Source organism: Scleropages formosus, chromosome 16 (genome assembly GCF_900964775.1).
Source record: "Scleropages formosus chromosome 16, fSclFor1.1, whole genome shotgun sequence".
Taxonomy (NCBI): domain Eukaryota; kingdom Metazoa; phylum Chordata; class Actinopteri; order Osteoglossiformes; family Osteoglossidae; genus Scleropages; species Scleropages formosus.
The window spans coordinates 3,318,567-3,330,929 of record NC_041821.1 but is presented as its reverse complement, the minus strand read 5'-3'; the positions used below and the strand labels follow the sequence as shown (position 1 = coordinate 3,330,929).

Sequence of the window (12,363 nt, the reverse complement as noted above, 5' to 3'; positions counted from 1 at the left end):
TCTCTGACTTTGACTTTCACCAAATATTTTCTAGGGCAGGTTCCCCCCCTTAGGACTCCTCCTGCGTGGCCTGCTGTTGATTATGACGCCGCCAGCTCTCAACACCTTGCCGATGCCGGCAACGGCGCTGCGGGTCACGTTCTGGAGATGCAGAACAGCTCAGTTCTCGTACACGGTCCAGTCAAATGCCATCGCACCCTTTCGCTGTACTGCATGGTGGCTTTCTGTGTGAAACTCAAAAAAAGTAGATTTTTCTAATTATTGACAGCAAAATAACAGGATAAGGTGATAGAACTGACATCTATAAAGCAATAACCTGTATCTGCGTGCTTCCAACTAGCAATTTGAAAATACAATCAAAATACAAAGGATTTCTAATGCAATTTGAATTCAGTTTGTTAATATGGTCTGTTAGAGCGATAAAATAAATATGCGCATGAATACACCATCTTGAAAACTCATACAGCACTACACTAGCTGACAAATAAGTTAAGAATACATAATACAACTTTATATTTTATTTTAAAGATACTTCACATGATACAAAAATATTGATCACAGTGTATTTTTCTGAAAGGCTGAATTACTATGAACAGGAATGTTGCAAAAAAAAAAAAACAATTGGTGGCAATAAATTATAAAATCATTATTTGACACATACAAATAACAAAACGATAACCATTAAAAAAAAAAACTGCTCTCTCCTCGAACACGCAAGTCCTTAAAAAGTACTTAATGTCACGCTCAGGTCCACCCAAATTTTTGTGATGGTTCCTCCAAGTTGACAATGATGATGCTGATGTTGCTGTTGATGCTTGTGATCAATTTTTCCCCCAAGGTCCTGCACACACTGTGTCCAGTGGGATTGTGGCCTTTTTGCAAAGGGCCACGGTCCGCTCTTTTCAAATAAATCGACCCAGCGTGTCCAACAGCCACGCGAGTTCTGCTTAATCCAGTCTTCTCCAGTATGTGGGTATACAGCGGCAGACCTCCTCGCTGAAGTAAAATCCCGCTTCGCACTTCCTCCTCCTCACTTCACAGGGGGGCCGGTAACAGCTGTCGATCAAACAAAGAAGAGATCAATTCCCGACTCATCGATCTGTTCTTGTGCAGTATGTGCCTTCAGCGAAATGCTCTCAGTCTCCGTCTCAGCAAGACGTGATGAGAAACGTAAATCTAACTAGTAATACAATCAGATCTAAAGAAAGTTTTGAGTCAGTCCTGGCACACATCACGCCTGTACTGACATTTACATTTATTTATTTTACTGATGCTTTTTAATGAAGTGACTTTGACTGATGTATCTATCTATGTAGCTGGGTAATTTTTACTGGAAAAATTCATCTTAGGTTCCTCGATCCAGGGTACGAGAGCAGGAGCGGGGAATCAAGCCCAGGTCCTTTGATTACAAGGCAATAGCTCTAACCCATACACTACCACCTGCTCCTGCTATCTTATTCTAAGTCGACACATAGTACATGCTGACCTTATCATTGACCAGTACCTTGCTGAGAGGTATTGCAGCAGGAGATGGGATTCAAACCTGGATCCTTCTAGCGCAAGGCAGATGCTCTTACCACTACGACACCTGACGACAGCGTTCATTGTTCAGTAACCGAAGGAAAATTTAATTGCCGTATAGGACAGACCCTACTGATAGCCTCACAAAATGGTATTTTTGTGGTGTTTTTGCGGTAAATTTGTGTTTGCTTTTTGATAGTTAACAAACACCAGGAAGATAAAATGAGACACATCATGACAGCGTTGTTCTCCCGTAAGGCAGTAAAACCAGACCACAGAACCTCAGCTGGGTGGGAGACGGAGAGGCTGACATAACCTCCCGTTGAATTACGCTCTTCCACATGCACATTTATTAGGGAACCATGTAACACGGAACATCTTACGACATGAGACGCAGGATGTCTGAGGCTCTGCTCAAATCCATGTTTTACAAAAGTATGAGCTTCATAAACCCACTCTGATTAAAGCATCAGCTAAGCAAATAACGCTAAATACAATAAATAAACGTCGGCCTTTATGCCAAAGTAGCTGCCCAGTAGCTAAGCGAAGCCACACGACACAGCTGTGACACGGTATGAGAAGATGCTGAGCTGTCATATAACCCATCAGACGATCGAATTGCTTCGCACAGCCTTATATTGGAAGAGTAACACTTGGCTCTACCCTGGATTGTTTGGGCATGTTCGTATTTTGGATTAAACAAATAAAGCCTGCATGCAATTTCTTATAACACGGCCTAGTTCCGAGAACATGTAACACCATCCGTGGGTGTAAATGTGTGTGTTTCTTACTTGAAACGTGCTGGAGAGAATTACCATTTTGGCACGGTTCCTTGCCACAATACACATAAACACCTTGAACGTTCAGGTCGCTCGCTGAAGGAATTCAGGTCGGCAAACAGAAAAAGCGGAGTGAATGGGAGGATTAGCCTCGGCCTGCCTCTGAATATGAATGCCAACCCGCGCCTAGGCGGTAAATCAGCCCACTCACCATGAAGCCCACAAAGATACGGGGAAAGCCCTTATTTCCGATCACTAGTGCTAATCCGCTGTTTCTATCAATGATTCTATATCATCTGCTTCATGGGCAGAATTTGTGATTTGCATAAAATGGCTAAATGTGTTTTAAGACTTTCCAGTATGTAAAACAAAGGCGATGGGGAGAGCATTCATCTTACCATAAAAAGACCAAGGTTCGAATGCATGATCTTGTTGTATGACTGTTGATGAAGGTAGTCTAAATTAGCCTGAATTTAAGCAGTAAAAATTACCCTGCTGTTTAAATATGCAAATCACTGCAAAAAGATGAGCACAAAAGCCTATAAATCTGTCTACTAGTATAAAGATATCTGATGAATAATGGTAAATAATCATAACAATAAAAATATGATTAGCTCAGTCATATAGTTCTAAGAGAAGTATTGCATGCATTTAATTTTTTAAGGGCTTTTCAAGGTTTAATACCCTACAATACGCTCCATGACATCCTTCCATATAAGAGACCAACAGACCACAGGTCTTCGCACCTAGGTCAAGCAAGCAGACTTTCCAGCGTTTTGGTTCAGGCGAGCTCTTAATTACTGTCTTTCATCTCTATTGGCTGTTACAAAGGTGATTCGACGTTTTACCATCCGGGACGCTCGGTTACCTGCAGGTGGCTTGATGAAAGCGTCGTCCCCGCAGGAAGCAGCGGTTGGGCGACTCTGTGCACTCGCAGGCGCATTTGGTGCGATTCAAGGGCTGGTGCCGGGGACACACCTTGGCGCAGGTGCACTGGCAGGTATCCTTGTTGAACACCTGGTTGGGCCCGCAACTAGAGGGCAACATTTTGCAGACACACTTGCAGGTGTGCTTGTCCCTCACGCGATACGGCCCGCAGCCGGATACCTTCGGCGGCCTCTTGCACGCGCACTGGCACGTGTCTTCGTCCAGCTCCTTGTCCGGTCCACAAAAATCGTCCCCAAATGAGTCTGCCGAGGGCAAGAACAACACCGTTCGTTGATTATTTACATACCCTACAATTCTGCAAATTGCATAATGTTAAAACTCTTTGTCTGCTTTTGCTTTTAAGCGTCTTTAAAATCGTACTGTGTGTGTGTGTATGTGTGTATAAATTTGGCATTGGATGTGTCTCGATGACAGCTTGCATATTTGCAGTTTAGCCTTATTAATGTCTAAAGATGTGGTAATAAGCAGTCCGGTCTTACGGAATGCTTAGCAGGGACGTCCTGAGCGTTTTCTCAAGAGCAGCGCATGCAGAACTCAAGTTCCTTGATCCAGGGTACGAGAGCGCCCTGTTGTTGTTGTTTGACTTTCTGATAAACTATTTAAAATAGAACATTCCTAGTTTAAATTCCTCTCGATGCATTCCGTCCTGTAGTACAAACAGATGTTTTCCTTTGGATCCTGGCAAATCGTTTAACTCAATAGCTAATTCTATTACTCCGTTTCTATGCAACTATAAAACAGCTCAGGAATTTGGTTGTAATGGGATGCAGACCCCCGCTGCAGCAATGTTTGTGTCCTCAGACACACATCTTCACGTTACCACGGCAAGGAAGGATGAGTTGTTTTTGAGCGTTCCTCTAGAAGTTGGAGAGTGTGAAGTAATACTACGCTCGAGGACATGGCCAGTTTAGATGAAAACAGAAGAGGAGAAAAAACAATTTTTCACTGGACCCTATTCACTACTTCTTATAATCAGTCAATTTCAGAATATTACCCATTAGCTTTGTGGCCAAAGCCATGAGACATTGCTGATTGTAAGGGAATGTAGCAGGCAGCCAGTACGAGGACAACAGCTGAAAAATCTAATAACAAAAGTCACAAAACCCTCATATTTTAGCTACTATTGTTATTATGACATTTGCTAATTGCTCCGTACAAGTGTTGACCCATGAACTGGTCCCTGGTGCACCCCACCACTGATTGTGCTCCGTCATCAGTTCACAGTTCATTGGTTTTAGTTAAACATTCTATCCGTTAATCGGAAGGGTTAGAGTAGCTGGAAGTATTTAGATGACCATGAGCCCCTGGTGATGATATATGTGGCTGTACAGTTTCTCTCATAAGGCACATCGAGCCTCTGCTGCTTCCAGCAGAAAGCAGGGAACATCTCCAGAGAAAACTGATGACTCACTCGTGCTTGCATTTTGGACCTGAAAACATGCCCCACTGGGGTTTGTATTGATTTCAGATTTTTCTTGTCAGCTCTGATTACCCTAAAGATGGAAGAAAACCATGAATCCCCCCCCACTAGCAATAGTATAAGTATTTTTTTCCTCCTACTGTTTTCAATTCACATATTTTTTCCCTGGATGCCCATCAAATGAGCGATTGGTCCTTGGAGGCAAGAGAAGCAGGGGAATGCCTTCTGCGGGCGCCTCTTTGTTCCCGAACCGCAAGAAAAGTGCCAGGACTGACTGGTGTGGTGCACAACTTGGTGGTGTGGTTGAACAGTGCAGACAAATCTGCACATGTTAACATGCAAGTTGGAGAAACATCTCAAGATCACATGTTCTCTTTCGTGACCTCAACACTTCAGAATGTGTACTTGTGCCAACATTCCACATGCCAAGAGCCAGTTTCTGTCGCGAAGGGCCGCGACGCCATGCGCCACCCCGCCCTCTCCCGCCGCCTGGTACACATTGCACCCAACCCCCATGTTGGACCTTGCGGGTGGTGGGCCCACGTGGCCCCCCCACGATGCCTTTTCGGGCTGAGCCCGGCCGAGTTACGTGGGCTGCCTAGCCACCAGGCGCTAACCTAGGATCACTACCCCCATGCCAGGCTCCAGGGGTAGGTCCCGGTGATCCTATTCTGGGCAAGGTAAACGTTCTTTTGTTACCATTTTCCATAGGGGTTTTTTGATCATGTTAGTCTGGCTCTTCACTCCAGACCTGTTTGCCTTGGGAGACCCTACCAGGAGCATAGTGCTCCCGACAACATAGCCCTGGAGATCCCTAGATCACGCAAGCCCTTTCGCCACGCCAAGGCCCCAATCCAGGAAGGGACGTGTACTTGTAAAACAACTACACCTGATATAATTAGAAGCACATTGCGGTTTGGAGTTAGGAACAGTATGGTGCATTTTGAACACACTGAGATACTTACCAGAGCCTGAGGATGGAAACGCACCATCTGGCTGCGGCACACATCTGCACAGGTAGTCGTCCCACATCTGGTTCTTCGGACACGTTCTATTTGCGACGTGGCACCTGCAAAAGAAGGTCTGCTTAGAGGACACTTCCATCTTAGGTGTGTGGTTTAAAAACTGTACTGGTGTGTCCTGAAAGATCTCGGCGTTTGACATTCAGCTCCTGTCTTTCGTGTCCAACTTGACCTTCTGGAGCTGTGGGATGCGATGCCAGGACCTGCAACCAATTGGCTTTCAAAGAGTTGCTGAACAGCAGCAAAAAGAATAACAAAAGCAAACATGCAGGATTTCAGTTAACCAAGGAGGGTTTTGGTTGTCCAAGATTCAGTTACCCTGCTCCACGTTGTGCACTCTTTGTTTCCTCAAAAGAGCGGACAAAAATATGGCGAGCGTCGAATCGATTCACAACATGGGCTAAATATGGTCCGAATATGCATATCTACTGTTTAACCAGCTGGACAGACGCATATGGTCTGAGTTTTTTTTAGGTTTTTTCTCATAAACGCACTGCCAGCTGTCATCAGAGATGCCGACCACAGCAGCTGATAATACTGCAGCAATAAAACCGCGCATCATTGCACGTTGATGTCTCTTGGCTGCGCGCCTATGTTCTCAAAGCGCTCGCCGATTTTTACTCGCGCTCAACGGCAGTAAAAGAGCCAGCATTCCTCTCTCTGTTTTATAAATACCTGGTGTAATGCACAAGATGTTTCTGACAGCATCTCACATATGCCAGATGAAATGTGAAAAGTATGAACCCGTCGGGTGAGAAACAATATGAATACGACAATATGATGGCTTACAAAATCATCACGAAGTTCCAATAACCATCTTTTCATGACATGGCCTCATGAATGCTGGCGTCCAGTCTGGCTTTCTGCTCCATCCTGAGTAACGAATCCTCGGTCGCCCACCTCCGCATCATTACTTCCAGGCCTAATTTTAGGAAACCATTTCAGCCTTGACCTTTTGTATCTGGCAGATATTAAGACAATTATTTTCTTTAAATAGTAAAAATAGCCAGGGAATAGGGGATTATGGCAGTGTTATCACTCTGAAGTGATACCCTTCGCATTGAATGAAACTTTACTTTGAATTTTATAAGCTGTGACTGTATAAGAAAATCCAAATCCAACATTTTTTCTTCTTCCAGTCTCTACTTTGAGTCAATATTGCCTTAAAGCAGCACTGCCGTGCGGATTTATTATATCCCCAAGTCTGAACCTTGCAGTGTTTACCGCAGCCTATGAAACCCACGAGAAGAAGCCCAGGACAGTTTAATGTACTTCCTGGAAGAGTAGCTAAAGCTCTCCTTAAAAAAAATCAGGAAGACATGATGGAGCCGGATGCAATCAACATATTTGTTTATGGTAAGAAAAACATGTATCGTTGAGTCATCACCCTGTGGGACCCAGGAATATTTCACGCGCATGGCTCAGTGGCTGAAATATGGCTTCCTCTACAGGTACTGACAGTGTTTAGCGCAATGAAAAATTCCAGATTCTGCTCATATACCTGCCTAGCCAATGCAATCCCATGGCATTTACCACGTTTCACTATGAATCGAACCTGTCTCTGATCTAAAAGGCCCAGTGAGACCCTCGAAGGGATCCTCTGTTGGACCCCTTTCTATGAACCTACCTACAGGAAGCCAGAAGTCAGAGGTGAGCGCTCAGATGTAAGGTAAGGTACTTAAGGTAAAAAAAAAAAAAAAAAACGTGGATAATTTTGTTTTGGAAGTGAAAACACAGGTCTACCTATTCTGCTCGTGATTTATAGGTCTTCTTGTGCTGCGATTCCAGTCTGCAGGCAGTGGGGGCAGTGACCTCACCGCTGCCACTGTCCTCTGCCTCAACAGCTGTGTGACGGCTGAGATCAAGCACCATAGCATGGGGCTGATCCACAATGACACACATCAGACTGTCTGTTACAGCCTGTGATAGCAAGAGAAAGAACTGCTGGGAAGACCAAGGCACCACATCTTAGGAAATATAGAGAGGAAAGATTGGATCCAATGCAATTCAGTTGAATTCAATTTATTTTTATAGAGCGCTCGTCTCACAGTGACACGGAGCACTGAACCAAGGATCACATTCATAATATAAATAAAAGGTTGGCTATACATTAAACTACTATAATAACTGTCCAATTATTAAAGTAGTAAGTATGCCAACTGGCCACAGAAGAAAGGGATACAAGAAACCTCCCAACTGAAAGGCAAAGAAAAAAAAAACCTCTGGGGGTCCAAGTACCACTGGCTAACCTCCCTCCACACCCACCCCACCCCCCACCCCGCCATTCGAGATGAATCCTGTGCTTTACTACCACATTGGACACACACATCCTTCGATGGGTTCGGGGTCCACTAGGGCATTAACCCTCTCATCCTCAACATGAGCAATCTGCTCCTCAAGGTATGCAGTCCATCTCTGATGTTGTTACGAAAGTGAGGAGGTGCGATGAAACTACACGACATCAGGATCGCGCAACGATGAAGTCAAGGTGTATCGTGTGCCAGTCTGGATCGAGATACTTGTAGGAGGTATTAGTACAATGGTTACAGCCATTTCCATGTAATTTAAGATCCTGTGTTTGATGCCCTGCTGTAATACCCTTATCCTGAACTGGTACAGTAAAAATTTCCTGGCTCTATAAACGAGTTAATCAGTGTAAGTACCTTATTGTACAAACCTAACCTTTTTATAGCTGAATTAATAGTAATAATCTGAAGATGTGCTGTCGTCCAAGGCAACGGAAGACCATTTGTGTGATTTAAAGGGGTCTGATGGCCTGTTATTCTGTTTTGGTGTTTCGTCTCAGAAGTTGTGCGCCGCAGGGTGGTCTCCCATTGGGCGACACCTCAGACACAGGGAACGTTCTGGAACAGCGAGTTCTTCGCACATCCGTCGCATCTCTTCTGCGTATTTCCACACTTTACGCTTCGTATCCCATCGGGACACATTACGGGAGCGCTTGGCATTTGTTTTGTTGTTTGCTCAGAGAAGCCAACACAGACTTATGGCTTCGGAGACCACAGAACACACACCGAAAGACACAGAGCGACAGGCGTGACTCAGTGGCGGGCTGCACTTCCAGGGGTCCGCTGTGTGGTTCCAATTACCCTGCACTTCACAGCTCAGATGGTCAACACACTCCTGCCCACAGAGGGAAAAAGATCCCAAAGCTTTTAGCACGGATGTTCTCTGCATGTCAGCCCATGGCTACCGCGTGCACCTGCGCCGGGACTAATCCGTAACAGCCGGGGGACGCATGAAAATTACATTTTCAGAGCACGTTTTTCAGATATGAACAAGCTGGAGGGCCCCTGGTTAATTTATAATTCTGCTGGTCCACAGAAGTGTGTGTGTGTGTGTGTGTGTTCTGGAAAACAACAAATCAGATTTCTGCAGTCAAAGGGAAGCTGTAGGTCAAACAAGGGACTATTATGTGTTTCATGCTCCTCTTCACAAACTTAAAAGTGATTTTTTTGGCTTGACGGCAAAAGGTTCGAACACTATCCTGGCGCTGGCACTTGGGCATCGGGTTTCAGGGGTTGGTACTGGCGAGGAAGCATATTATTAAAAGTCTTATAAGACTTTGGAAAGCGCTCTGTGAATGTCTTTAGGAATTCCTCAAAACTTCCCGAAAGGGAATTACCACATGGTCAGTAGGGGGCGTAGTGATTAGCGCTTCTACCTTCCACTGAAAGTAGCCAAGTTGGAATCCTCTTCCTGTTGTAGTACCCTTGATCATGGTACTTAACCTGAATTAATTCAATACCCAACAGTGCAAATGGGTAAATCACTGCAGCTTAGTGTGCAAACCTCACACTGTAAGCGTCACATAAATCAGTAAATAATAATAACTTGAGCAGTTTCACATTTCATTGCCCCTGGTTTATATCCTGTCATGGGCTTCTGACACTCCTCTCCATCACCAACACAGATGCTTTGCACCGCGGCACAATGTTTCACTTTGACCAAATTGTTGAGATGTTCACCATCCTTTCCATACATCCTTTTCTGGACAGTTATCATAATAATCAGCATATACGACAAATATTGATGTTCGCTTCCTACAAAGAAGACCTTCTTTTGGCATCCAGTGCAAAATAATATACAAATGAACCTGAACTTGTATTTTTTAATGGCTTTTTAATTTGTAACAGCAGTAATTCTTCTTTGCCCTCTGCTATTTTTAAGTGAAAGTTCAGGAGCAGATGGGAGAGCCCAAAGGTCTCAGTTCTCAGATACATATTTCTATGATTGCAGATCTGCCAGGTCAAAGCAGTTAAGTGAAACTGGAGAATATTCTTTGCATTTTGTGAGGCTGCTGAGCATCTGCACACAAACGAATCACCCGGTACCCTAGAACCGTTCTGCCGCATGCGGTGTGACCTCTCCGACATATCACCTATGACCTGTGACTGTACACTTAAGCACAGCTCACCACTATGTGTGTAACTGCAGGGATGCAGTTTGTTATATGGAGTGTTTTAAAAAGAAAGAAAATGGAAAAATGTGCATCACTTGCTGGTCCGGGACACATCTGGTTTTGTTTTTTCAAGGCCGGCCTACAGCGGCACTCACTGGGAATGTGGCTCCTCCGACTAGAGCACAGGGTGGATGGATGATTGTATAAGAAGCACAATTGGAAGCAACTTAGTTTGCACATGGGCCACATTCTGGGAAACAAATGGAGTTCTCAATTACAGTCGTTCATCACCACTTGAAAAGGGTCTCCGTTTTGGCTGCTATAAATTTACTCTTACATTTTCATTTATTCATTTAGCAGGCACTTTGCTCCAGGCCAATGTATAGTATTTCGCCAACAAACATACAGATACAGACACGTGATTCTTCAAGTACAGTCGTTCAGTGCAAAACTACTGGTTTTGCCAGCATACGTTAGATGAGCAGCTGTATAAAGAACTGAGAGGCAATTGAAAAGTTTTTTTTATATAATTTAAATTTATGGAGCTGCTAGGAGATCAGAAGAGAAGTAGGTCTGAAAGTAATGTGTTTTGAATGTCGAAGGCATTCAGCAGCTCCGAGGGACAGAGGGAGCTCATTCCACCACATTGGTACCGAAGCTGAGTACCTTTGGGCTTTGATTTCGGACCTCTTGAGCGTCGGACCACAGTCACCCTAAAAGTAATGCCACCGGAGCCTCGGTGACTCAGCCCATTGAGACTGGTGGTTCAGTGTTTCCCTTCCCTGTATTTGTTTCTCTAGTACAGTGTGTATTGCATCAGGTATGACATACGCCCAAAACAGGGCTGGGACCCAGTTATATAATTAGACAGGAATTTACCTGTGTAATTCATTTAAGAACAAAACAAAAAACACTGCAGAGAACTTGGCTGCGCTGGATTTTATTAAACTCTATCAACATTTATAACCAAGGCTAAGAAGCATATTGGTTCTGAACATGTGGTCCTTAAATTTCACACTAACTTGGTCTCCAGCTGCTCTCTCGCTTCTCTCAATGGCGACACATGCTTATGGCATCTGATGCATAGCAGGTACAGGCGATCGTCGCGCACTTTTTGCTCCCTGATGTCACGTAACCCCTCTTGCGAGGCTTTGCGACCTCCTTCGGGTTGGGGTTCCACGGATCTCAGGTTGAGGGCCGCTGACACGGCCAGTTACCGAACCCATCAGTAGTGTTACCACTGCACATGTCCTCAGGGGGCGACCTGTTCTTGGGTGTGTAGAGGCGTGTAGAAACCCAATCCTTCAGGACGTGAACACGCTAGAGGACGGCAGCTGCGGCGTGCGGAAGAAACCAGAAAGTCGCACGTCAACGTCTACCGTGAACGTGTGCCAAGCACCATGCAACACCTCATCCTCCAGGGGAATAAATCTCAGTCCAATGTTAATCTCCTTATCCTTTGTGAGGACGCGACCCAAAGAAAACAGTGCGCGCGGCCAAACGGCACAAACGCCCTCCCGCCGAGCGGCTGGATAAGCGCTCGCCACTTGAATCGCTTGGCTGTTGCTTTTCTGCAGAACACGGAGCAATTAGTGCGTGTCAGGGCATCGCTCCGCGTTCGTGTTGCACTCCGATCGCGCCGTCACGTTTTCGCACACTTCATCACAAAGGCCTGCGACTGGAAACAAATAAGAGCCCAGGAGTGTGCTGGTTATTTGGCACGTTTCTGGATTATTCTACATTCTGACGCTGCTGGGACACACACACGAGCTCCGCTTCCCTACCAACGTGTCTTCGCCACCAGTTGCGCTGTTCGCCATTGCCAGTGCTGCGCCGACCCTGCTTGTTCCCATTTACTAAACAGTAAGCATGATTTCCGATGAAAAATTAAAGAAAAAAAAAAACATTTGTAAGCTTTAGCAGAGGGTGGCGGATGAAGCCAAGTTTGAGTCACGAGGCACATGAGAACGTACAGGCTTTGAGCGGCTGCCTCCAGCTATGGCAACTAAACACTTCTGTCATAACAGCAAACAATACAGCGCCGCCACAAACTGGAAATGCACGACGGCTATGGAACTAATCACAATGGAAATAGTTTTAAAACTTTCCCAGCTCTCAAAAAAGGGAGAAACATCAGAGAGAAAATTAAAAAGTTTCCTCCTCGTAAGTACAGTAGAGTTCATTAAGTTCCCCCGATGCGCTGCCCAGAATGGAAAGTTAATCATAATCTATACAGGAACTTCCTCAACTACC

The 12,363-nt window shown here is 45.0% G+C and overlaps 1 protein-coding gene across 1 annotated transcript in view; it reads right to left on the bottom strand.

Moving 5' to 3' along the window:
* Nucleotides 1-547: 547 nt before the first annotated feature.
* The window catches only part of vegfc (vascular endothelial growth factor c), a 31,793-nt gene continuing 19,977 nt past the window's right edge, over nt 548-12,363 (bottom strand). The window contains exons 5-7 of the mRNA XM_018735633.2: nt 5,634-5,737; nt 3,169-3,490; nt 548-1,056 (exon numbers count right to left, since the gene is read on the bottom strand). Coding sequence (XP_018591149.1) covers nt 948-1,056; nt 3,169-3,490; nt 5,634-5,737 — 535 coding nt within the window. The 3' untranslated portion in view covers nt 548-947. The remainder of the gene's footprint in view (nt 1,057-3,168; nt 3,491-5,633; nt 5,738-12,363) is intronic.